Source organism: Phyllostomus hastatus, unplaced genomic scaffold (genome assembly GCF_019186645.2).
Source record: "Phyllostomus hastatus isolate PE091 unplaced genomic scaffold, TTU_PhHast_1.1 phas_contig_40, whole genome shotgun sequence".
NCBI lineage: Eukaryota > Metazoa > Chordata > Mammalia > Chiroptera > Phyllostomidae > Phyllostomus > Phyllostomus hastatus.
Genome location: NW_025333872.1, coordinates 29189924 through 29216540, shown reverse-complemented (window position 1 = coordinate 29216540; position 26617 = coordinate 29189924). Strand labels below are relative to the sequence as shown.

Here is a 26617-nt window from a genome sequence, read left to right as displayed (position 1 = left end):
GTTCTTCAGTAACTCAACCAGGCACCACTGTTGGTTGCCACTGATGATGTAGCAGGGGCACCATAATTACAAATAAAATGACCATTTAAAAAATGTCTTTTGTATGGCCATCTCTGTAACTTTTCCTTATGCTGAAATTGGAGTAAGTGGTCCCATCCAGGGATGGAACACAGAGGGCATGAACTCTGGTTTTGGACAGAGGTGGATTACAACCGGGAACTGTTCAAGTCTTGCTGCTGTGGGCATCTGAGTTTTTCTAGTATTTTGATGAAATGACTAAATTTTATATTTTCCATTTGTGAAATGGGGGTGGGGAGAAAGTGCTTAAAATCTGTCCTAGTTTAGTCCACACGATGCTAGAATTCTCCACCTACCAAAGTAAAGGGAAAGCGGGGAGGACAAGGTTTCCACTCTTTAGAAGGTGGTAAGTCTCAGCTGCATGAAAACTTGGCTAAGATATTTTGGGGTTCTAGAGAAACTTTAACCTCCTTTTTTTGAGGAGATGCAATTCTGAGCACATCTGTGACAATAAGTAGAGAATAAGTAATGTGATTACAGCAGTCCCCCCCCGGTTGTTCACAGCGATACATTCCAAGACCCTCAGTGGATACCTAAAACCACTCACTGATAGTACCGAACCTTTTATGTACTACATTTTTCCCTATACATACACACCTATGATAAAGTTTAACTTATCAATTAAGCACAGTAAGAGATTAACAACAACAGTAATAAAACAAAACAATTTTAACTATATGCTATAATGTGTTATGTGAATGTGGCCTTCCTCTGTCTGATAACTGATTTGATAACAGGGTCAACTGCTCAGTGGCTCATGGGTGGGTAGGGTTTACAGCATGGCTGTGCTGGGCACAGTCCCAGGCAGGATGAAACACAAGGGCAGGAGACTTCCTCATGCTACTCAGAACAGCATGTGATTTAAAACTTATAAACTATTTATTTCTGGAATTTTCCACTTAATATTTTCCAATCAAGATTGATGATTGGTAACTAAAACCACAGAAAGTGAAACTGTGGATAAGGGGGTGGGGGGACTACTGTATGTTTAAAATACAGTTATATGCTAATACTATTTGCTATTAATGAACAATGATCAACTCCATTATTAACTAGGATAGAGGGCTGTATCACAAAATTAGAAACCACATCACAGGTTCTGTTTTCCATCTCTTTTTCAGAGACTGTCTCTTGCTAGGATCTGTGTCTCACACACAGGCTGTGACTGCTCAAACTGAACATAGAAAAGCCTGGACTGCACAGTCTTGTTTTTAGCTTTAAACATTTCCCTCTGTTTAGAGGTAAAAAAAATGACCCACCATTTCCAAGTCCAGATCGACGATAGTCAGTCTTCACTCTTATTTTTTTTCTGGCTATCTAAGTTCACTTAGGAAATATTTAGTTATTTTCCTTTTAATGTCAATTTTCATGAAGTTTAAACAGGTGAGAGAATATGAAACATTAGAATTTATAGCATATGTTTATACTATGCATTATGTGAAAACCACTCATGGGGAGCATAATTCAGATTTTGTAGATATTGAATTAACAGCAATAGCTACCATTTTGAACCACTTGGTATGTGGATATGAGGTTTGGAGTTAAATCTCTTTTGAAAAATGAAGACAGGCCCTACATATCACAGATGTAGCATCTGCCAAACAAACTAAAATGTGCTGAAAATCATATTGGCACTGCTTAGAAATGTGTATTAGTTGATGGCAAATGTTTGCTACATAGCTCTTGCACCAGACTGTACATTATAATAGCTATTAAACCTGGTCTGCTTATCATCTCATTATGGCTCCATTCCAATTTTCTTCCACTTCGCTTAGTATACAGCATAGTGGGCCTAATGGGAAGTCTGCTAAAATAAAGTCTATTATGTATATATTAATGTAAGCTTATATATACCCATATATAACTTACATATATATAACATTCATGTGCCATCCCTTCAGAGATTGACACTAACAGATACAAATTCTTAGAAATTGAGTTTTATTTTAATCCAGTTTCTAAGATCACAGAACTTAAATTTTTAAGTTTTAGTATTATGCCGAGAGGTGCCACACACACAGCCAGTGGAAAGAAAACTTGTTTTGGTAAACGTTTGAAATATCTATCCTTGGTACCTCACAGATGAAATGAGCCTGATTTGTGCCTCATGCATGGCCAACAGGCTAGGCTGAAAGATGGGGAGCATCCCGGAGAGGAACAAGCCTGTCCCCGAAGGCAGTGCCGGGGAGCTGGGGCTGCCTCTGCCAGCTCCTTGGCCCTGGGACTCAGTGAGCCCCCGGGACAGGGCCCTCCCAGGGGAGCTTGGGAAGGGTGACCTGTATGGCTCTGTGACGTGCAGCAGAGTCCTTCTGCTTTCAGGGAAAGATGGGAAAAGGCTCTTTTCTTTCCTGGTCCTCAGGTTTCCTGGGTGGGAGAAACCCCAAACAGTGGTGGCCGATAACCTACGTCTCACTTCCTTAGCAAAGTGCCAATGCACTGTCCTAAATCTTAGTCCAGCAGTGTGTTGGCTGGTGGCTGTACAAGATGCAGAGGCATTTCTAGCCACCTTGTTCTTTTTTTAAGGTATACACGAACAATTTAGTGTTTCATTAAATATACAAGAACCCTGCACCTAATGTGAGGTTGCAGTAAAAAGATCTAGAGTAAAGGTCACTTTTCTTGGCATTGTTAGGGAATGTTCTGTTCTGTGCAGGCAAGTTTTGAGATTTCCAAACTATATTAATTTAATTGGTATATATAAAAACTATAATCACTTTATTGGGGAACACTTCCGAGAACGATTATTTAGTCTCTGATCTTGAACTGAACGGAGTGACACAGTGTAATCCCCCTGTGGTGGGCCAGAGCTTCCCGGCGGGGACCAGGTGCTTCTCTGTGCTGGATGCAGCCAGCACCCGGAGGGGCTTTGGCCCTGACACTCCCTGGCCCCAGGTCTTCACACTTTGGGGATTCCTATGTGCTCTTGCTTCTTACAGATTTTCTGTTCTTTCCCTTGTTAGTCTTTAACTATCTCTTCTCATTGCAGTGTTTGTTCTATCAGCCTACCTCTACATTTCCTGATTATAATCTTCAAAGAATTGTGAAACTATTGAAATTTTCTCTAAGTTAAGAAAAGATTAAGCACAGGTCTCCAGAGGCTGGCCTGTGAGGACAACACACACAGGGTCGTTGGTTTTCACAGCCCAGAGGTTGCCCACTTCCCTGTTTGTAGTTTTTCAGGGGATCAGAGTTCTTACACATGTGGCTTCAGGTTAAGTATAAACATAAAAGCAGCAGGTATTTTGTGCCATTATTTTGGGGGGGAAAAGCCCAAGACTACATCTTATGGCTTCTGAAAGTATTTCCCTGTAAGGAATCTGATTACCGAGTGACTTCCTGCTCTGTTCTAAATTGTCGAGGTTGCCAGATAACTTGACTCTGGATAGGTGAGGTGTTGTTTTGACTCTCCTTGATTTAGTCATTTCGCAACAGGAATCACATATATCTGGATTCATGTAGGAAAAAGGTTTTATTTATTTATTTTTATGATAAGTACTGGAGGGACATTATCACATAGTTGTTCACAAAATTTCTCAGGTGTAGTAATTTTCCCTCTGTTATTCTGGTGAATAAACTGGGGAGGGGATAGTGCGGGGAAGAGTTTTCAGGAACTACTATAAAGGACACATGGACAAAATCAAGGGGGAGGGTGGAAGCAAGGGAGGGAGGTGGGTTTGGTTGGGGTTGGGGCAGTGATGGGGGGTAAATGCAGACAATTGTAATTGAACAACAATAAAGTAATTTAAAAAATATACCCAAGGTTATTGTCATAGGCTGAATTGCTTCCCTCTAAAATTCATATGTTGGTGTCCTAATCCTTAGTACCTTAGAAGGTAACCCTATTTGGAGATACAGTTGTTATGGAGGTCATCAGGTTACAACAAGGGTGGGCCCTAATTCAATATGACTAGAGTCCTTAAGAGAGAAATTTGGACACAGATATGCACAGAGGGAAGACAGTGTAAAGATTGAGAGGGAAGGTGGCCATCTAGAAACCAAGGAAAGAGGCCAGGAGCACATCCATTTCTCTTGGCCCTCATAAAGGGCCAGTGTTGCCACCTTCTTGACTTTGGACCCAGACTGTAAGACAAATGTTTCTGTTGGGTAAACCACCAGTCTCAGGTGCCTTGCTATAGCAGCCCTAGCAAACTAAAACAGTGACATAGGTAGTCTGTGACCAAAATAGAGTTCAAAATGAAGTCTAACGCTTCAGCTTCTGCATAGTCCTTTCAGTCTGCTCCCTGTGATTTTTGTGTGGTCTGTGGCAGAACCAACCAGCTGGTCAGTCAGGACTTGGGCAGTGGCCAAGGGGAGGACGAGCTCCCTCTGCCCTCGTCCACAGGTAGAGCGTGAGCCCTGTGAGCTCAAGGCTGCAGCATGGAAAACCCCCACTCCCTTGGCTTTCCTGGGCAGAGACTGTGACGTGAGTCAGCTCTGTCTGGAGCAAGACTCGGGGTGTTTTTCCTTAGTCATAACTGCTGCCACTGCTTTAAAAACTGCTTTTTGTTGTTTCTGTGCCCCCCACGAGAGTGACGTGAGAAAAGTGAGAGCTTGTGGATGGAAGCAAATTGTGATATCTTGACCAATTTCCTTTCAGGAAACAAGAGGAGACACAATGATTGGAAAGACAAGCTTCATCCATTATGGAGAAAATAATCAGAAGCTTGGGAGAAGATAAATGTGCTCTTCATTCTGATAAGATGCAGTAACTGCTCATTAAGGAAAATCAATGACGATGACACAAAGAATAAATCATCTGACATATTGAAAATCTTTTAAGGTCATATAATTCCCACTCAAATGGATCTGAAGAGGCGAACACTCCACTTGCACACACCCACCTCTTCAGCAGCACACATTATGAACCAAAGTGGAGCCATCAGTTTAAAAAGGAATCTTTAAATCTTTCCAAATATTCTAAATGTATTAGTAGCATGTCGACTGAGAGGTGATGCCATGTGAAGTAATATTTGGTTATAGACACCCTGCTGGTATAAAACTCCCAGGCTAAGCTTCTCCAGGAGAAGACTACCAGTGTATTTTAGAAACTATCCACATAGACACATGTAAAAAAGTCAACATTATATCAGAAAAATGATATTTGTACATGACATAGGTAGGTTCCTGGGCATATTCATTTGTGAAAGCTCACACTAATAAACCTCTAAGATCTAATTTGAACTGCTTCATTTTTGCAAAGATACTCACGGCAGGAAGTGCAAAGAAAGAAATGCCAAGGAGCGCAAAGCCTGCAGAAAGTAATCTTCCCAGCCAAGTTAGGGGAGTTTTGTCTCCATAGCCAATCGTTGTCAATGTAATCTAAAAACAAAATAAATAGAATGTGCAGCTTAAGTACGTGAGAGGAAAGTTGGGACCTATGAACAGGAGGCAAAACAATGTTTGCACTAAATCATTATTCAGCAAGTCTTGTTGGTGCATTTTATTACTGTGCTTTAGTTTTCCATGACGCATAACAGAACTTCTCTTTGTTTAAGATAGGGAATAACCTACATACTTGTTCCTCCTTTATAACACAATTTTCCATCTTTTCTAAGTGTATTCAAAGAAAGGTTACTTAAGTAAGTTGATAACCATCAGCGATACTGAAATGATAGCACCATGGATTTAGTACTAGACCAGTACACAAAACAATAATTTATGTTAATTATGGCTGTTCATTTATTACCTTGGCAGGCATTTCCTGAAGGCCTGGTGCATGCAAGGTACGTGTTATGATTTGTAGTGGAACAAAAACAAGAGGTACATAGTTCTTGTCCTGAGATATTTACGGCATAAGAGGGAGACGTGTCATACACAAATCATTAAAACACAAAAAGGGAAGACAGGTATTATTATGGATGTACAATTAATCTGCCCTGGGGATTCAGAGAGCAGATTATTACAAGCTGGGGGTGGGGTTGAAGAGGCTTTATTGGGAGATGTCATTAAACCTAGGCTTTGAAGAAAGAGTAGTATTTTGAGAGGCAGAAATGGTAAAGAGAGTGGTCTGGGTGGGGGTGCAGGTGACCAGCTGCACAGCAGTAAGAACAAGCAGGGCAGGTTCTGGAGAGTGTAAGTTGTTCAGTTGGACTGCGGCATGATCAGTCTAAAGAGGAACAGTGAAAGGGTAGGTTAACCAGATCAGGGCATGCCTTTGGAAAATGATAATTAGATCATGTCACTCCCATGGACATACTGCTCCAGATGCTTCCCATGGCCCTTAGAACAGCCTCAGCTCCTCTTTAAGGCCTATGAGGTGCTGTGAGATCTGGCAGAATGAAGGGTAATTGAGCTGGAACAGGGCAGTGGGACTATATGGGAGTGGAGGGTAAAGAGATGTGTTTAGGAAGTTCAATAGAAATCCACTGATTGCTGCCTGGAGGCAGGGGAAGACTAAACCAACAATGACTTGACAATTTCAAGGGGAAGATGGTTGCACCATAAAGAAAATATGATAATGAGGAAGAGAAAGTTCTGGATCAAAGATGAACAGTTTGGTTATAAGAAAGGTTTTTTAAATGTCAGTATGTCTCTGATCTATAAATGTTGAGCAAGAAATTGAGATCAAAAGCTTGAGTTTTGAGAGAGAGAAAGAGCGAGAGAGAGGGAGATTGGGTTTGGCATGAGATTTGGGTTTTCGATTCAGGCACAGGGTGATTGTTGAAGTTTTGCAAATAAATTAGATTGCAAAGCATTCAAAGAAGGGGCTCAAAGACACCTCAGGAAACACAGACATTTAAGGGATGGAAGAGAAAGTGAAATCAAAGGAAAATAATTTTTTAAAAAGTAAGAGTACTAGGAATTAGTAATACAAATGGAAACTTAATGGAGAAGAGAAGGTTTTACAAAGAAGCCAGGTGATGTCATAGGTACATAGATAACAAGGAGATTGAGAAAAGATATTGATACAGAGATAGAAAGTCACTGGTGATTTTTAAGTCAGTGGTTGCTTTGGTCATGCCATCTTACCTGGGCTTGCAGGAGGGGTAACATTTCGAGATGTAGAAATGATAGAGAGAAACTCGTGATGCCAGACCTTTGAGAAGCGTTCTGCTCAGGTGAACACCCCTTCCCAGAACCCCTCTTCTCCCCTCCCTTCTGTGATTTTCCCTTTATATCTTTGGTGGCTCCTCTTATATGGCTCCTGCTCCTCTAGTCAACCTTGGAATATTGTATTACTGAGGTTCGTTTCTAGGTCTTTTTCTGTTTATTTTTTTATTTTTTTTTATTTTTTAATTTTTCTTCCATTGTCTCTTTTTTACCCTTCTTTGCAGGTGATCTTAAATATTCTCGTGGACTTAAATACTATTTTAATGCTGAACATACCAAATGTATACTTTCAGGCCAGACCACTTTTCTGAGCTCCGGATTCACATACCTGCACTTAATTTTTCTATCTGGATGTTGCGCAATCATTTAAACTAGGCATGTTTAAAAGAACTCTTCACTTCTTCCCAACCTGTTACTTCCCCAGCGTATCCCCTCCCATCCTAGTCCAGAGCACCACCATTTATCCAGGTGCTCATGTCAGGAGCCTCCCAGTCATACTAACTGCCCCTTTCCCTCACTCCTCTCACTGAATCTATCAGGAAGTCCCATTGATTCTACTTCCCCCAAATCCTGCGAGCTTATCCCCTTCACTCTATATTCCCTGTCACCATGCACACAAGGCTGCTGCTGCAGCCGCTTAATTGCTCTCTCAGTTTTTTCTCTTGCCTCCCTCCAGCTCCTTATCCACACATCTACAAGAGGTATCATTTTATTATTTCCCTCTAAAAATCCTTCAGTGGCTACTCATGAAACTCAGAATAAATCCTAAGCTCTTAACTATGGCCTACATGATGTGGTCTCCACCTGCTTCTGCAAGAGCATTCTGATTTCACCTTTGCTCACTATTCTTTAACCACAGAGTCCTTTCAACTCCTCAAACAGCCCAGGCTATTTCTGTTTCAGCCTGTCCTCAGCTAGAATTGTTCTTCTCCCCACTTTTCCCAGGGTTCTTTCTCATCCTTCAGGTCTTCTCCAAAATACCCCACCATCAGAGTGGCCTTCCCTACCTACTTTGTCCACAATAGGACCTCTGTTCATCTCAGTTTTAGATCCTTGTTTCCTATAGCACTTGTCACAAGTGGTAGCTCGCTGTATTTTTCTTTGGTGGAAGGGTCCTTATTTCCTTAATGAGAAGGAAGAACCATGTCTTTACTCTTTATTATGCCCTAGCATCTAGCAAAATGCTTGCCACAAAGTAGAAGGAGCTCAATAAATATTTAGTAAATCAATGAATCCTTTCAAGAATATTGGCAACAAAGGGAATGAAAAATATAAGGCAAGAATTCCTTGAAATCTTTGAGGTGTGTGAGGGGCTTCCATGGGTATATTTGTGCATGTTTTCAGAGAGGATGAGACTGAAGAGGGAAGAGGCAGAGACTTTATGGTGGGCTGAGGCACTCAAGGAAGCAGAACAAAGAGAATCAATAGTACAGTTGGAGGGGAATAGCCTTGGCAGTGTGAAAGGCACCTTTTATACCTGGGGAGAAGGTGTGGACACAGTGTGCATGGAGGGAAGGAGTGGGAACACTTTAGTCAGTCAGTTCCTTTTCATTCCAGTGAAGGAGAGGACAGGGTCTTGTGTGGGGAGGACAAGGCTTGTAACAGAGGAAAAGACCTGGGCTGTGAAGGTGTGAGAGGGTGTCAAGTACAAATCAACAAGAGGCAGAAGAAGGTCATTCATGGTTGAAATGAGGGACTTTGTAGTGGAACCTAGTAACCAAGTTAATCAAATGCCACCAACAGTATCTATTAGTAAGGGACCCTCAAAGGAATTTCTTGGGATTACAGGGAAAGTATTCTGGCTCAATTTTATTACAGGTTCCTAATCTTAAATGTGTGGAAAAGGCTTTAATCTCCTGCACTTTTTCTGCAAATAGCTTAATCCTTTTATAGCATTTTATTAATAATAATAAACAGAGGAAGAAATTTCATGGTTCAGTCACAGCAATAATGCTACATTTCAGGAGAATACGTCTGACTTATTCTCCTGAGCTGGGGCTCAGAGAGTGGGCTGAGACATGGCAAGGTGATGATGAGCTCAGTGTTTCATCCTGAGCAGAGAGGAGGGCCTCCTCTCTCATTCCCAGAGGGTTGCCCTCTGTCTTACAGGGTGGTTTGTGGGAGAGGAGCAGTTATTGTGAACATGAAGCAGCACCCTGGGGTCCCTCTGGGGGCAGAAAAGACTCCACCACCTATGCACTCTGGTTCAGGCTTCTGGATGATCATGTCTCATAATATGCAGGAATGACCAGCAGGTCATGACTGGCTGAGACTGGAATGACCAGCAGCTCGGCTGGCCACAGCAACTTCCTTGGTGGAAAGCATAGGGGCCTTTGGTTGCCAGGCTAGGTGTGAGAAGGATCTGCCCACAGAGTGGCAGCTTTGTCTCTCTGTGCCAGCAAGGGCAGTGGTGGAGGTTTCCCGGGTGCATCATTTCACTTCGTGTGGCTGAAAGGGGCCTACTGGGCTTTCTGGTGTGATCAGAGAGGTAGCACTAGGCAGATAAAATCAGTACTTTTCTAAGATGAACTTACAAAAAAGATGGGAGCCCTCGCTGTGAATTCACAATGGCCCATTTCCTTGATGTAGCTGCTGACTTTCCAAGGCAATGACTGGCTGCATTCAATAAAACCATCAGCAGTTGAGGCTTGCACAGATGCTCACTGATTTTCTACACTATCAGGTCAAGCTGTCCTTGAAGTACCAGTGCGTCTCCTCAGAACAGTACAACTACGTTATGTTTCTATTCCTAGAACTTGGAAGGCTCTGCTAGTGGTTATTAGCAGGCCTTTTGCACACAAATTGAGTAGAAGAAGCCCTTTTGGGGCTTGTTCTCCCACACTTATGTTTAACAATGGACCCATTTCTGCCTTCCAGAAATCTTGTGAATCCTTTGCTGGCTGGACCCTGTAACGATTACTTTCATCTGGATCTAAAGTTCAAGAACGATAGGCTCAAACAGAGCCCCCAATGCCCCAGCTCCTCAGGGAGCTCCCAGAACAGCAGCTTGTTCTAGGGAACCTTCAGTGGTGGCATATGTGATCTTTGCCAGATGGAGGAAATTCATTATCTTGGGCATAATTCCATTTTTTACCTACTTTCAGAGCTTATAAGAGATATGCTAGATAATATATGCTGGATAGATATAATTTAAAAATTTTATTTATGTATTTATTATACACTTATTTGTTGTTGATTCCTACTAGTGACTTTTCTCTTTGCCAGCCATTTATTTTATTTTATTTTTTAAAAATATTTTATTTATTTATTTTTAGGATGGAGAAGGCAGGGAGAAAAAAAGGGAGAGAAACATCAATGTGAGAGAGAAACATCAATTGGTTACCTTCTGTATGTGCCCTGACTGGAGACCGAATCTGCAACCCAGTATGTGCCTGGACTGGGGACTGAACTGGTGACCTTTAAGTTTACAGGACATCACCCAACCAACTGAGCCATGCTGGTCAGGGCTTTGCCAGACATCTGTTTAGCACAGGTTCACTATGGGAATCACAATAAATTCACCAGCCACTACCGTATAGGACACTGTCTCTTACTAAGTCAAATAAATAAATAACATGCTCCAAACAAATGACAGATTAATCACACTGTTGTCCCAGGCAAAGGGAGAGGAGAAGAATAAAGTTCAAATTTTAATAGCAGTATGTGGTTTTATACCCTGCTCACTGACTTTTGACCATGGAGTTTACAATATCATTGAAGAGGCCATGAAATTTTGAATATACTTTTAAAATTAAAAGACATATTTAAAACATTTCCACTGTCTCTCTCAGTGCAGTTTTAGGCAGAGTAATGCATTGAGTGAGAGGATGCCACGTTCCAACCACACTTGACGACCTGGTGGGTGGGGCGGACACGTTCTCGGTCTGTCCCACTAGAACGCATCAGGGTCCAGGAGGACGCGTGCGCACACACACGGCAGCCTGTTGCTCACCCCCGTCGGCCTCACAAAGGCTGGTAGTCTGTGTCTCCTCAACAGGTGGACCATTTACTTGAAGGTGATTTGGCAGGTGGGAACAGCTCAGATAAATGTTTGCCCTCATAGTCCCTATGTTTAACCACAGTCACCTGGGTGAGAAAAGATATTTTCTGAAAAATCTATGGGTTACAAATATTTGCATAAAGGTCTATTTATAGTAGAAAAGTCTGAGGTGCATTGGGGGCACTTAGTGTGTTTAGCAATTAAGAATTCTTCCTCAGGAATAATACTGCAAAACAAATGCAAATTCGAATTTTTTTTAATGAGATGGCAGATGCTATGGTCAGATTATAACTCGGGCAGCAGTTAGGCTATGGTTTTTATTTTTTTTGATAGCAGAATTAACTTCAGACCAGGAGATATAAATCCTTCTTTCTTTCCTTCAAGCAACATATCAACAAAAATTTACTGGCCTGATTTGGAGAATATAATTAAGAATACTAGTTTATAGCTAATGCATTCACATGAACAAGTTAAGAATATACTAGTTGTAGATTTCCAGAGCACAGTATAATTTCTCCATAAGGGGGTCCTTTAAGGGGTATGATTATTGTTGGCGACTTATCAATATTTTTTAAAAAAAGATTTTATTTATTTATTTTTTTAGAGAGAGGGAGAGAGAGGAAGAGAGGGAGAAAAACATCAATGTGTGGTTGCCTCTCACATGGCCCCCACTGGGGACCTGGCCTGCAATCCCGACATGTGCCCTGATTGGGAATTGAACTAGCAACCCTTTGGTTAGCAGGCTGGCACTCAGTCCACTGAGCCACACAAGCCAGGAATAATTTCTCCTCTTCCCTCCCCTCTTCTCCTCTTCCTGTTGGGTCACTTCCTGAGCATCTGATTTCAGGTAGTGGGTAGTCGTAGAGCTTGTGCAGGTAATTCTGAAATTTGGACACCTGGAACACTGGAATGGTTTTATATCTTTAAACACTAGAATCTCCTGTGGTGGTGGCATCATATAATTTGAGTTCTGCTGTGGCAGATAGCTCAGGGCATTAGCATTCTATATTGTTCTTCCAGGCTTGTGGTAAATATGTAATAATAGGAATCATTAACATTTGTCTGGTGCTTGATAAAGCACATCTACATGTCCAATCTCATTTAACATACAACAATTTTGCATAATATTATTATCACTATTTTACAGAACAGAATATTAAATGATTGTGCAATATCACACCTTCACTAGTCATAATGATGGGGCTGGAGCCCAGGTCTCCTGACTATTATTCTGTTATTTTCTATATAACATGTACTTAATACTTATGGAATAATACTGAGCAAAAGTGTCCAGAGCCATGTGTGAGATGACATTATAAAAGGAACAGACTTCTTGGGAAAGGCTTCTCCAAAGAGGCTTATGAACAATGCACTTCATAAATGCATGACATTAAGGGAGGCATGGGACTTGTCGGTGCTCCTGACAGCTCGGGTGTTTTGGTGGGTAGTGGCTGGGGTATGTGTGTCTCAGTATTTGCTTGGTAGTCAGCAATGTTCTTGAATAGTTAGGAACTGATGTGTTGATTATCTCATGGCTAAGGAAAGCTTTGATACCATCAGGTAATGCACTGGTAGTAAGAAACTTTTGTTAACTTTTATTTAATGTACCAGCACTGAGTCAGCATACAACCGCTTATAACACATTGCAGAAAACATTTTGTCCTGGTGAACTCAATGGAAGGAGGCTTCAGTCTCAGAATTATAACTGGTATTATCAAGGGAAAAGGTGTTTTGTTCATTCTATAAATTTACAGTTTCTTATTCTTAGATTTTGCAGGTGGTATGATCTGTTGAGTGCAGAGTGTATTACATTGTACTAGAGCCTTGTATATTGTTTACTTTGAGAAAGACTGTTAAGATATTCAGCATGAATTTTAGGACTAACTCTGGCTGATACCAAATTCTCCTACATGTCTGAAGTAACAACTTCAAGTACATGGTCAGGTGGAGGTTGTATTCAGATGCTACTGAAGGGTAGATTTGTACTATCTGCTGCTGAATTCACTTTAAAAAACCAAACACACACTATCTTCATCATAAACTTAGCAGTAAAGAGAAAGAGGACCAGCTGGTATTTTCCAGGTCATTGTCAGAAAAAATTACTTCAGGAAAGAGACCTAATCTTAAGTTATTTCAGAACAAATCTAAACCAAATCAAAAGGAGAAAAATAATAACAGGAAATAAAGGAATAATAAAAAGTAACTGCAGTAAAACCTGTTATAAATTTATTTCAGAATAAATAGAAAGCAGCTAAAAAGGAAGAAAGCAATAACAGGAAATAACATTAAATGGAGCTCTGCCCAGCAGTCAGACTGTCCTCTTTCCCAGTAGCTGTCGCAGCCACTGGAGGCAGCTCCATTATCCTCCTCCACTTCCTTTGTCATCAATGCTCCCTTGCGATCCCCCATTCCCATGCTTCTTCTGTGCTTAAGCTCTGGGTCTACCATGAAGCATATAGCTTCTTTTTTGTTCCTTTTGTTATGACGGTGTTTCCATCTAATATTCATAAAAGCAATATCTACACCAATCATAGCCACCATCTTCGGGCACATGCTATGGCCTTGGAACCTGGCCCTTTGTATTGGTTATCCCACTTATTCATTGAGCTAGGTACTGGTATTCACTAGTATGGAGTGGTTTTCAGATATCAAACTTCTTTGAATTGTTATTGGCTTTAAGCAGTGCTGATCACTCTGCTGTGATCCTCCAAAAGTTGCTCTTGGAAATCGCCCTCAGCATCTTCTTAATGAAAGAACTTTAGTAGTTAGTATTTAGAATTCGCTGGGACACTGTATCCCTGGACCACAAATTGTAATTTGATACTTAATGCCAATACCTTGGGCCCTTTTAATAAAGGAAGTTGCCTTTTTCTCCCCCCACCGAAGTCTAGCTCTTAGAAACACTCAATTCAGGATGATTTTATTTCCCTATTTATTCTGGATACTTCCATAGTTAGCAAGGTATCTGTTATGTGCAAGATGGACAATTTTAACTAACAAGTCTCCAGACATATATTCCTTAAGGTGTCGATTAATACATAATAGAAAGTATAATATTTTAAATTTATTTTATTTCACACTGGAGACATAGTATATAGTCTTATAATGAAGAGAAATAATAAGCCTTCTGTTTCCTTATTATTTTAGGCTTTAGACAATGTCATTAATGAGTCTGTTAATATCAACAATCCCACTATGGTCCTAAAAGGCCATTTTTATTCCTAGGAACTTACTGTCTTAGGAGATTTTTACTCTAATATTCAAGAATAGATTTTTCTTAAAAAATTAGAGAGATAATTAGGCCATTCAAAGAGCCTGTTAAATGCATATTAAAATTCAGTCAAAATAGCACTAATAAAATGGAAATTGATGAAAATATGTTGCTCTCCCCCCACCCTCCCACTGAAAGTCACAGATATGATCTTTGAAAATCTGCTACTTGGATTATTCTGGCAAAAGAAACAAGCTGGTGACTGAGGGAGAGATGTATTAAGAGTTTCCCACACACTGTTTCACGCACAACACAACAATTCTTATTAGTAATAAGGGGAAAAGGAAGAGGAATGGAAAAAGGGTCAGGGGCTTCCAGGCTGGACTCACCAACTGCAACTCTGGGAAGAGGTGTGCCTGAGTGCCTCAGGGGCTTAAACAGAGTTATCAAAGAGAAGCGAAACTAACCTTACATTCAAACTGTTGCTTTGAAGGCTAGGATTATAAATTTTCTTCCCCTCACTGGCTAGAAAAGCCTCCTGTTTTCTCAGTTTACACAGTTTATCCCACCACAAGTCAATGATTTTCATTTGCTCTCTACAGATAGAAAGTGTTTCCAGACTGTCAGGTGACTGCTCTCTGTCCTCCTTTCTGAATGTCCATCATTCTCGGGGGGCGGGGTGGGGAGAGAGGAGCTGGACACTAAATTACCACACCAACAAAATGCTTTGTTATCATTCGCACAATCTTGTAGACATTTACTCTGGTAATTGAAGGGAAAAATATTGATCTTCAGGCAAATACATTTTTGATTCTTACTCACATCATTGCTGCTAGACAACCAATAAACATACCAAGTTCTGCTTAACACAAGCCCTGAAAAACTTCCTTTGTCCTTGACAAAAGTCTGGTTCCTGCTGATGAGGCTTGGAGGAGTAGGGCAACAATGTACCAACCGGTAGCTTAAACCTCTGCTCCACAATATTAAAATGAACAACTTACTGATGTTTTAATCACAGTTTAAGAAAATGATATATTTTGATTTGGGTAACAATCTAGCACTCAAGAAATGTTACTGATGATTCATAAGAGAACCTAACTTTGTTGGACCAAAGAGATGGGAAAACTCTTTAAACAATTACAAATGCTATATGTTTTCATATAACACCCTATTGGAATGTCTTAAGAAGTAAAATTTAAAAGAAGAGTTTACACATTGCACAAAGAACTTCTTTATCCTGTGACATTCTTATTAGGCACATATTTCAATGAGTTTTTCATTTTATTTATTTTTCCTTTAGGCAGTACATTTATTTAATGCATACCAATATCAACATATTTGCAAACATTGTATTGGATGATATTTTTCTGACTCACATCTAGTTAATTGTCAATATTTTCATAGAAAGAGGGACTTGGGAGTTCATTTTACCTGGCCTTTATTAGTGATAAGATATAAGGTAATAAGCCACTTTGGCTTCATATTCCTCAATAGGTGGACAGGTGTGTGAACCGTAAGGCCTCTTCTAGTCAATGACTGTTTTTTAAATTCTGTACAAGGTAGGGAAATTTTTGCTTTGGTGGAAAACTGTGCATTGTTCAGAGTACACCCTTCCAGGTTATTGAATTCTGACCTTATGGGGCACTGCACCTTTCACGTTCTTGGAGCTCTTTTACAACTCCGCCAGTTGCAGGTAGCTGGTGGCACCACAAAGTAATTCTTGTCTATAGACATAGAAAGAAATTCTGCCTAGTGGTGGTTTGATTGACTTCCCTCTCACACCGTGGAAGAAGCCAGTTTTGCCTCTATTTGCATATTTTCTTTTAAAAAATTAAATAAAAAATTTTTATTGAATTTATTGGGGTGACATTGGTTAATAAAGTTATATAGGTTTCAGATGTACAGTCCTACAGTACATCATCTGCATGCTGTATTATGCGTTCAGCACCCCAAGTCAAGACTCCTTCAGTCACCATTTATCGCTCTTCTACACTGTTTTACTTCTCCCTTGCCACCCCTTCTGTCTGGTAATCACCATACTGTTACCTGTGTTTATGAGCATTTTTGTTTTTTGTTTTGCTTAATCCCTTCACCTTTTCAGCCAGCCCCTAACCTTCTTCCTCTCTGACAGTTGTCAGTCTATTGTCTGCGTTTCTGAGTCTGTTTCTATTTTGTTTGTTAGTTTATTTTGTTCAATGGATTCCACATATAAGTGAAATCATGTGGTATTTGTCTTTCTCTGACTGGCTTATTTCACTCAGCATAATACTCTCGAGGTCTAGCCATGCCGTCACAGAAGGCATGATTTCCTTCTTTTGTACAGCTGAGGCATTCTCCATTGTGCAAATGAACCACAGGTTTTTGCACGTTCACTTCAATATTCCTGAACATGATGCTTCTGTTCTTTGGATAGTCCTTTGAACTGCTTGTGACATCTTCCTGGTTCCCTCATTAATACTTAAATATTAAAAAATGAGTTAACATGTTTAGCATGTGTTTATTTTCTTTCTGTATGAGAGTCATAATTACTTTAATTTGTTCAGAAAACTATCCTTCAATAAAAATATAAAGGAAAAGTAGCTTTTTGAATGAAAAGTTTTGAAATTAGGTATCTATAATCTCTGATCTCACAGATGGTTACTAGCCTTCTCTTTTTTACTTTTTGTGCCATGATTTTACTTTTCTAAATTTTGTTCAGCTGCCTTTCCTTTATTTTTTATATCAGATAAAAAATTTGATGAATAATAAACCAATACAGAGCTTGGTAATTTAAATCTGTGCTCCAAAAAGGTAAAACAAACAAATTAGCTTATCAACATTTTAATCACAGTTAAAAATAATATAATTTTATTTTGGAAACAATCTAGCACTCAAGCATTACTACTTATCATTTATAAGAGAACTTAACTTTGCTGAGCCAAAGAGGAGGGAAATTCTTTAGACAATTATAAATACTGTGTATTTCCACATAACTCCCTTTTGGAATTAATATTTTTATTGAGACCATTCATAGGAATGATTACACTGTATTCAAAGGGAGAAATTTCACATCTAATACATAAAAACAGATTTTTATACTTACCGTGCCCCACCACAGAGCATCTGCATATGTAGAAAACTCTTTATTGGCATCCTTTTCCACCAAATAGACAAGGAATGATGAAAAAATAAGAACCAAAAATCCTATGTACCAAGCTGTGATTAATTCCTGGATAAAAAAGGAATGAAAGATCTTTAGAAGTAAAAAATTCTTTGAGAAAGAAAAACAAGTCTATGCATGATTCTCCTTGTTTGACTATGTCTTGCATATTTATGATAACTTTTAAATATTTTATTTATTTATATTTAGAGAGAGAAGGAGGCGAGCAGAGAGAAGGAGAGAAACATCCATGCGAAAGAGAAACAGGGATGGGCTGCCTCTTGCATGCACCCGGGGACTGAATCCGCAACCCAGGCATGTGCCCTGAATGCGAATTGAACAGGTGACCTGTTGCTTTGCAGGGAGGTGCCCAACTAGCTGAGCCACACCGGTCAGTGCTATGAAGACGTTTAAACAATCTGTTGTACACTGTATGTCTAAATTACTTTGACCAATTTCTGAAATGACCAGGTTTGCTTGTGATAAGTTTATCAAATATTACAGCAGTCTATGAAAAAGCAAAACAAACTCCTATTCTATAACTGAGATAGTAAATCTTACCTTGCTGTGAGCATAAACCACTGAACCTAGTAATTTCCAAGTGCCTCCCCTTCGGTCCATGCGCACCATACGGAGGATCTGTAGGAAACGGAGACTTCTCAGTGCGGACGTGGCAAAAATATTACCCTGAGTTTTTGCAGAAACAACTGCTATTGAAGCGATAAGAACAATGGTATCTGCAAGAAACAGGTTGAAACAGTCATAAGAAGCATGACAAGGCATTTTTATTTCCCAAAACAGTATTTCAACATGGTTCACTTGGTCCTATTGGAGGTACCAATAACCAGATCTTGACCCCCAGCGTGGCGTAGCGCTGCCTGGGTTCTGTGAGTGTGTGGAGAACAGGACCTATCTGTTGTTTTAGCTCTGATGCACGTGATCGTTCTAGGCTTTACCTATGCAATTCTGAAAGACTTCCTATTTAACCCTTAACAAATTGGACAATGGATTTCAGAAAGTTTGGTGTTCCAGGGAGCTTCGAAGCTGGGGGACAGCGTTTGCCAACATCTCTGGTTTCCTCAGCATTCCTGTGTGGCAGAAAGGAGCTTCCCTTCAGCCTTAACACCTGGGCTCCCTGGTTGATGCCACAGAGGCATCCTAGCCTGTCCAGCAATGAAAGTACCAGTTGGTATTATTATCTCCTTTGTCTTCTTGATGAAAAAGCTTGCAGCTCCTTTCTGCAAAAATTTTTCCTATGTTGTGGAGCCTGCAGATTTACATGTTTAACAAAAGCCTCAGCTAAGCTGGATGGTCTAAGCTGTCTGCATAGAGTATTTATACCTGGTCAGTCAATTATGTGTAAGTTTGGTACACAATTAAATAACATTACATTGGTTACAGTAGAGTAAGTTACCATACACATGTGCATTGCATGGGAATGAATATTTAATGTTTGACATATTGGCATTTAGCATAAAAGGTCTACCCTTCTGTAAGCTAAAAAGAGAAAAACTGCAGCTAATGAAAGCATGGAAAAGATAAAAGAGGACTTAATCGCTCCCAGGGTAAATATTTGAATGATGAAACGTAGGCTTTGAAGTGGAAGATGCGAAGTGGGGATGAATGGCCTCCTATGACAATTTAAAATAAGTTCGCTTGACCTTAACATATTCAAATGACATCTTCTTCCTGCTTCAAGTGAGCTGTGCATGACCGGGCACCTACACTCCACAGAGGAGCTTCATGTCAAAGGTGTTACGTTTATAATGTTTCTGTGGTCCTTAGGATTAATCAAAGGACGAATTTGTGCTCATTCTGCAGCTCAGTCCTTCTCCCTGCACTCAGAAAGCTCTGGTCTCCTGGTGTCAACTGAGAGGATCTTCTGAATCATTCTCCTGATACCCCTTTTGGGTCAGGACTTAGAGAGGAAGAGAGGATGAGTAGAGGGCCATACAAAGGTCAGCAGAAAGGCTTTTTCCCAATGAGGTCTGAATGCTCTGTGGCTTTGTGGGTAGGTATAGATAGCCACAAGTGCATCCAGGAGTTACTGCTCTCTGCAGCTATTGAAAATGAGAGAAATCAAATGCGTTGACACAAACACCAAAGACATTAACTAAATGAATAAAGGCCAGTTGCAAAGCAGTATGTAAAGTGTAGTTTTATTTTAATAAATATATATTATATAATAGAAAAAACATGTGAAAACAGAGATTATCACCATTAATTATCTCTGGGGATAGAGCCCAGGTTCAGATAAATAGATTTTTTGTTTTTTAAGTTACAGGTTTCTCTCATGTTGGAATTTTATAACAATGATTATGTCTTTTGAAGTCAGAGAAAATACTTCAAAAAAGACCTGGTGTACAAACATCTTGGTTTTTATCATTTGAAGGAATTTACTCATGGGACAAGTGGCTTACAGACAAAGAGATAGATATTCCTTATATGGCCTTGCTGTGTATATGCTTGATTTTATTTTTCATTGTAATCCTGCCTCCCTCCAAGTGCACAAAAGAAATAATAGGGCGTATAATAACCCATTTACTGTGTTAAAATATTAGAATAAGTAAATGAGTAATAGGGGCACAGAAAATACAGCACTTAAAATTTACTATGTGCTTGTACTTTCTTTACTTTTGAGTGTTTTACAAAAGTTGTATTATTTAACCTTCATAACAACCATGTTGGTTACATATTATACAGTTCCCTTTTTACAGAGGAAAAGGTGAGGCATATTTTGCATTTGTTAAAAAAATCAGCTATAGATCTGCTAGACTATAGCACAAAAAAGTGTACTATGAAGTTAGTTCATTAGAGAAAAGCTAGAAAAAGTAAAAGGAATGCTGCTGGTTTGCATAATTAAAAAAATTATGCACGCAGTGAATCATAATCTAAATGTTTGAAGTCACAAAATATGCAAAGATAACCACAGATTTAATTTAATACTCTCATTGTAATTCAGATCACAAGAGAAAGTCAGAGTTCAGTAAAATGAAAGCATAAATGAGCAACCAAATGGCAAACAATGAATGCAGTCACAAAAATGTTTCTGGTTGGGTTACAGCTGTCTGCTGGAATTCTGCTGTCAATACCACCTAGAATATTGCCTAGGCAAGTATTTTAGAAGTTATAAGTACTCTTTAACTTTATTTATGTATTTATTATTTTTGTAGTACATTACTTTGTTAAATTAATATCCAGAAATCAGTTGCATTTTTATATGCAATTAATGAGCTAAGAGAATGGGAAATTAAGAAAACAGTTCCATTCACAATTGCCGCAAAAAGAATAAGATATCTAGGAATAAACCTAACTAAGGATGTAAAAGACCTGTACTCAGAAAATTATAAGACACTGAAGAAGGAAGTAGAAGATATAAATAAGTGGAAGCACATGCCATGTTCATGGATAGGAAGAATTAACATCATTAAAATGTCCATACTACCCAAAGCAATTCGTACATTCAATGCATTTCCTATGAAGATTCCAATGATGTATTTCACAGAACTAGAACAAATATTTTAAAAAATTACATGGTACCATAAAAGGCCCCACATAGCAATAGCAATTCTGAGAAAGAATAACGAAGTTGGAGGAATCATGCTACCTAATATGAAACTCTAGTATAAGGCCATAGTAATCAAAACAGTATGGCACTGGCATAAAAACAGACACATAGATAAAGGGAACAGAACAGAGAGCCCAGAAATAAACTCACACCTTTATAGTCAATTAATATTTGAGAGAAGAGGCAAGCACATGCAATGGGCTAAAGATAGTTTATTCATAAATGCTGTTGGGAAAATTGGACTGATATGTGCAGAAAAAATGAAACTACAACACCTTCTTATATTACACACAAGATTATTCAAAATGGAACAAAGACTTAAATGTTAGAACTGAAACCATGAAAATTGTGGAAGAAAACATAGGCAGCAAAACCTTGGACATTGCTTGTAGCAATATTTTATTGGATATATCTCCCCAGGCAAGGAAAACAAGAAAAAAATCAATAAATGGGACTACATTGAACTGAAAAGTCTTTGTACAGCAAAGGAAATCACCAAGAAAATAAAAAGATATCCTACAGAATGGGAGGACATACTTGCTGATATACCTGATAAGGGGTTAATATTCAAAATTTATAAAAACTTAGAAACCTCAATACCAAAAAACTCCACAAAAACAAAACAAAACTTAACAACCCAATTAAAAAATTGTCAGAGGACCTGAATAGACACTTCTCCAAAGAGGACATGCAGATGTCCAATAAACATATGAAAAGATGCTCAATACCACTAATCATCAGAGAAATGCAAATTAAAATCACAATGAGATACCATCTCACACCTGTCAGCATGGCTATCATCAATAAATCAATGAACAATAAGTGCTGTGAGGAGGTGGAGAAAAGAGAACTCTTTTGCACTGTTGGTTGGAAGTTGGATTGGTGCAGCCACTATGGAAAGCAGTATGGAGATACCTCAAAAAATTAAAAATGGATCTGCCTTTTGACCCAGTGACCCCAGTTCTGGGAATATATCCAAAAGAGCCCAAAACACTAATTCAAAAGAACATAAGTACCCCTGTATTCATTGCAGCATTATTTACAATCACCAAATATGGAAGCAGCCCAAGTGGCTATTAGTAGGTGAGTAGATGAAACAACTGTGGGACATTTACACAATGGAATACTACTAGGTCATAAAAAGGAAAAACTTTACCTTTTGGGACAATATGGGTGGACCTGGAAAACATTATGCTAAGTGAAATAAGCCAGGCAGAGAAAGGCAAATACCATATGATTTCACTCACATATGGAATCTAAAGAACAAACTGAGCTAATAAGGAAAATAGGGAAAGACTTACAGATGGAGAACAGATGATAGCTATTGGCGGGGAGAGATAGGTGGTAGAGGGTTTGAGCAAAAAGGTAAAAGGACCCATGGACATGGACAGCAGTGTGGTGATTGCTGGGGTGAGGGGTATATGAGGGGACTAAAAGGTAATATAAAAATATAATAAAGATTAAATAAAAAGACATTGATGAAAGAGCTGAAGAAGACACAAATACGTAGAAACATATTTCATGCTCCTGAATTGGAAAAGTTAATATTGTTAAAATGTTCATACTGCCCAATGTAATCTATATATTCAATGCAATCTCTATCAATATTTCAATGACATTTTTCAGAGGAATAGACTAAAGAATTCTAAATGTATTGGAAAATACTTCAATAGCCAAAATAATCCTGAGAGAAAAAATAACAAACAAAAAACAAACTAGAAATATCACTCTTTCTGGTTTAAAATTATATTACAAAGCTATAGTAATCAAAAGAGTATCAGCATACAAATAGATTAATGAAAGAAAATAGAGTGCCCAGAAATGAAACCATACATGTGTGGTTAATTAATCAATGAGAAACAATCCAAAGTATATATAATGGGGAAAGGATAGGCTCTTCAATAATAAGTGTTGGGAAAACTGAATGGCCACATACAAAAAAAATGTAACTGAACCACTATCTTACACCACACACAAAAATCAACACAAAATAGACTAAATAATTAAATGTAACACCTGAAACTGTATAAATCCTAGAAGAAAACACAGGGTGAGCTCTTTAACATGGGATGTGGCAATAATTTTTTGGATTTGACAACACAAGCAAAGACAACAAAGCAAAATAAATAAGTGGGACTACATCAAATTAAAAATCACTCTATGGCAAAGAAAACCATCAATAACATGAAAGAGAAACCTCCAGAATGGGAGAAAATATTTGCAAATCACATATCTGATAAAGTGTTAATATCCAAAATATGTAAATAACTCATACAACTCAATAATAGTCTGACTGAAAATTGGGCAAAGAAACTGAGTAGATATTTTTCCCAAAAAAGATATACAAATGGCTAAGAGGTATATATAAGCAGGTGCTGAACATTATTAATCATCAGGGAAATGCAAATGAAAGCCACAGCAAGATGTTATCTTACACATGTTAGAAGGGCTATTACACAAAAGACAAGTGATAACAAGTGCTGGTGAGGATGTGCACAAAAGGGAGCCCCAGTGCACTACTGGTGGGATGTACTGTGGTGCGGCTACTATGAAAAATGTGGGGCGGTTCTTCAAAAAATTACAGATAGAACTACCACATGATCCATCAATCCCATTTATGGGTGTATATCCAAAGGTAATTAAAACAAGATCTTGAAGAGATATCTGCACATCCATGTTCCTTGAAGCATTATTCCCAAGAGCCAAGATACAGAAACAACATAAGTGTCAATAAACGTACTGGATAAAGAAGGCATATACACACATATAATATACATTATTTATAATTTATTAAATATATATTATATATTATATGTAATGGCATATTGTCCAGCCATGAGAAAGAAGGAACTCTTGGAAATCTTGACATTTGCAGCAACATGGATGGACTTTGAGGACATTATGTTAAATCAAATAAGCCAGATAGAGAAAGACAAATACTGTTTATCACTGATATGTGGAATCTAAAAAAGTTGAAGTCATATAAACAGAGACTAGAATTATAGTTACCCAGGTTGAGGGTGGGGGGTAGGGGGTAAGGGTCATGTTGATCAAAGACTACAAACTTCTAGTTATAACATGAATAAGTTCTGGAGTTTAATATATAGTAGAATGTTTATATTTAATAATATTGTATTATGCACTTGAAAATTTCTAAGGGAGTAGATTTTAAGATGTTATCACCACAAAAAGGAAATGATAATTACATGATGTAATGCAGGTGTTAATTAATAATCAATTTATAATATATTCAATCAAATCAATAAACTTTAAATTTACACAGAGTTATATGTCAATCATGTCTCAATAAAGCTGGGGAAAATTGGGTGGAGTAACTTAAGCTGTGCAATTAGTTAAATGTTTCAAAAAACATTTTAGTATAAGAAGGACACTGTAGACAGTCCTTGAAGCTTATTGGCTTCCAATTTATTTATTTAACCATTCACAAGTTAAGCAATTAATTGAGGGTCAGATATTATATTAGACACTTGCATTTGAAATGAGTATTCATTCATCCATCTAATCACCAATCTATCACAAATATTTATTAAATCACTACTATGTACCAGGCATTGTGCTAATTGCTTTCTGTACATAAATAATTGTTAATGGGGACAATTTTGCTTCCCAAGGGACGTTTAGCAATATCTGGAGATAGCCCTAACTGCGAACGGAGTTGCTACTGGCATCTAGTGGTGGAGGCCAGGGTTGCTGTGAAATGTCCCACCAGGCCCACGACAGCCCCTAGGAAAAGGAATTACCCAGCCCCAGATGTCAGTAGCGCCCATGTGGAAAAAACCTGATGCACATTTTTAAGTTTAGTCCTAAAAACCCTGCGAGGTATGTAGAGAATTATTATCATCTCCTTACAAATGAAGAACTAAGGCTTACTGTGGTCAATCAGTCAAAGCCCAAATCCAAACGAGGCTGAGCTGGCTTTTTCCTGACACCAGAGTTGTGCCCTTAGGAAGTGTGGTACACTATTCCTCAGACAAAGAAAATCCAGGCTGACATAGGTCGGGATGGGGAGATGAAGGAGGGGAGAAAGGGATGGTTTGTGAAAGCCGGTGGATAATAAAGCTAGAATAAATTGTTACTGCATAAAGTATTCAGGGAAATGAAAAGTACAAAGAGGATAAAGCAGACATAAAATAATACTAAAAACAGATGGTACTTTTATGGGTACATTAAGAGAAAATGGGGCTTGAGAAGGAAATAGAACTGCTAATAAACAAGGAGGAGCTCCAGATTGCATGGAAAAAAAAGCATGCAATACTGAGTTCCTAAAATCTGCCTCTCCCAAAGGAAACAGATGTGAACTTTGGGAAGTAGTGAAGAAATAGTTATTGATTACAAGCAGCCATTAGAAGTGTGAAATATAGGCTTATAAGGTATTAGGAGGTAGACTCACATACTTTCTGAATCACTTAGAATGATTCATGGATGAATTCTTGGGATTTGAGGAGACTACAAAGATTTGAACAAAGTGAAAACTGTAATGATTTACATATCACATACACATTTACAGACACATAGGGACTGTAGAAGAGCTTATCATGGGACTCCAGTGGAACTTTGTTCCACCATTATTTACAAAATCAGTGTAAAATGATCATCCCAAATCCTGTTTGAGAGAGATTAGTCACTGAAATACTGAAAAGTCCTCATTATAAAATGGATTCACATTCAAGGTTACCCTACCATGCACCTGAAGACTGGGTTAAAGCAAGGTCAATTGTACATCTGAACTTGATGGGCTGTATATTGTTGCACAATTATACAACACAATGCACCTATTAGAAAGTATACAATCATCCCTTGGTATCTGTGAGCGATTGGTCCAGGATTTCCTGTGGATAATAAAATCTGTGAATGCTCAAGGCCCTTATATAAAATGATACAGTATTTGCATATGACCTACACACCTCCTGGCATATGCTTTAAATCATCTCTAGATTACTCATAATACCTAATACAATGTAAATGCTATGTAATCATTGTTGTTTAGGGCATAGCATGTAATGTTTAGGGTATACTAACAATAAAACAGCCAGTACATGTTCTGTACAGACGCAGCCATCATTGGCCTAACCACGTAGTGCACATCAGCAACAATGTAACTTTTCTCCAAATAGTTTTGATCTGAGGTTGGTTCAATCTGCAGATGCAGAACCCACAGCTGTGGAGGGCCAACTGTATTTTACTACATTTGATTGAATTGAAAATAACAATGGAAAGAACTAAATCATATGGATTAAACAAAGCATGGTTGAACACTTTTGAACTAGCAACTGTAAGGACAGATAAATTCTTTAGAGGTAAACCACAAAGAGGGCACATCTTGACTTCGAGAAACTGTCTGGAGTCTCAGAAAGTTTTCCTTAATAGCTAACACTTTCCTTTTACTCTTTAAACTCATTTTATCTTACCTCTGAGAAAACAGAAGTGCAATAAATACAATATTCCTGATGATTATACATAACTTTTTTCTCACCACTGTTTTTGTTCCCATTCCTTGAGCTCTTTTTAATGGTCTCACTATAAGCTAGCTAAACTTTGGATAGTTTTAGT

General features: G+C 38.6%; 1 protein-coding gene across 3 annotated transcripts in view; it reads right to left on the bottom strand.

Annotated features, from left to right (window-relative positions):
- Positions 1-26617, bottom strand: part of KCNQ5 (potassium voltage-gated channel subfamily Q member 5) — a 502003-nt gene that overhangs the window by 80060 nt on the left and 395326 nt on the right. For all 3 annotated transcript variants that reach the window (XM_045842923.1, XM_045842924.1, XM_045842926.1), the window contains exons 4-6: positions 18040-18215; positions 17422-17547; positions 5287-5397 (exon numbers count right to left, since the gene is read on the bottom strand). In XM_045842923.1, coding sequence (XP_045698879.1) covers positions 5287-5397; positions 17422-17547; positions 18040-18215 — 413 coding nt within the window. The remainder of the gene's footprint in view (positions 1-5286; positions 5398-17421; positions 17548-18039; positions 18216-26617) is intronic.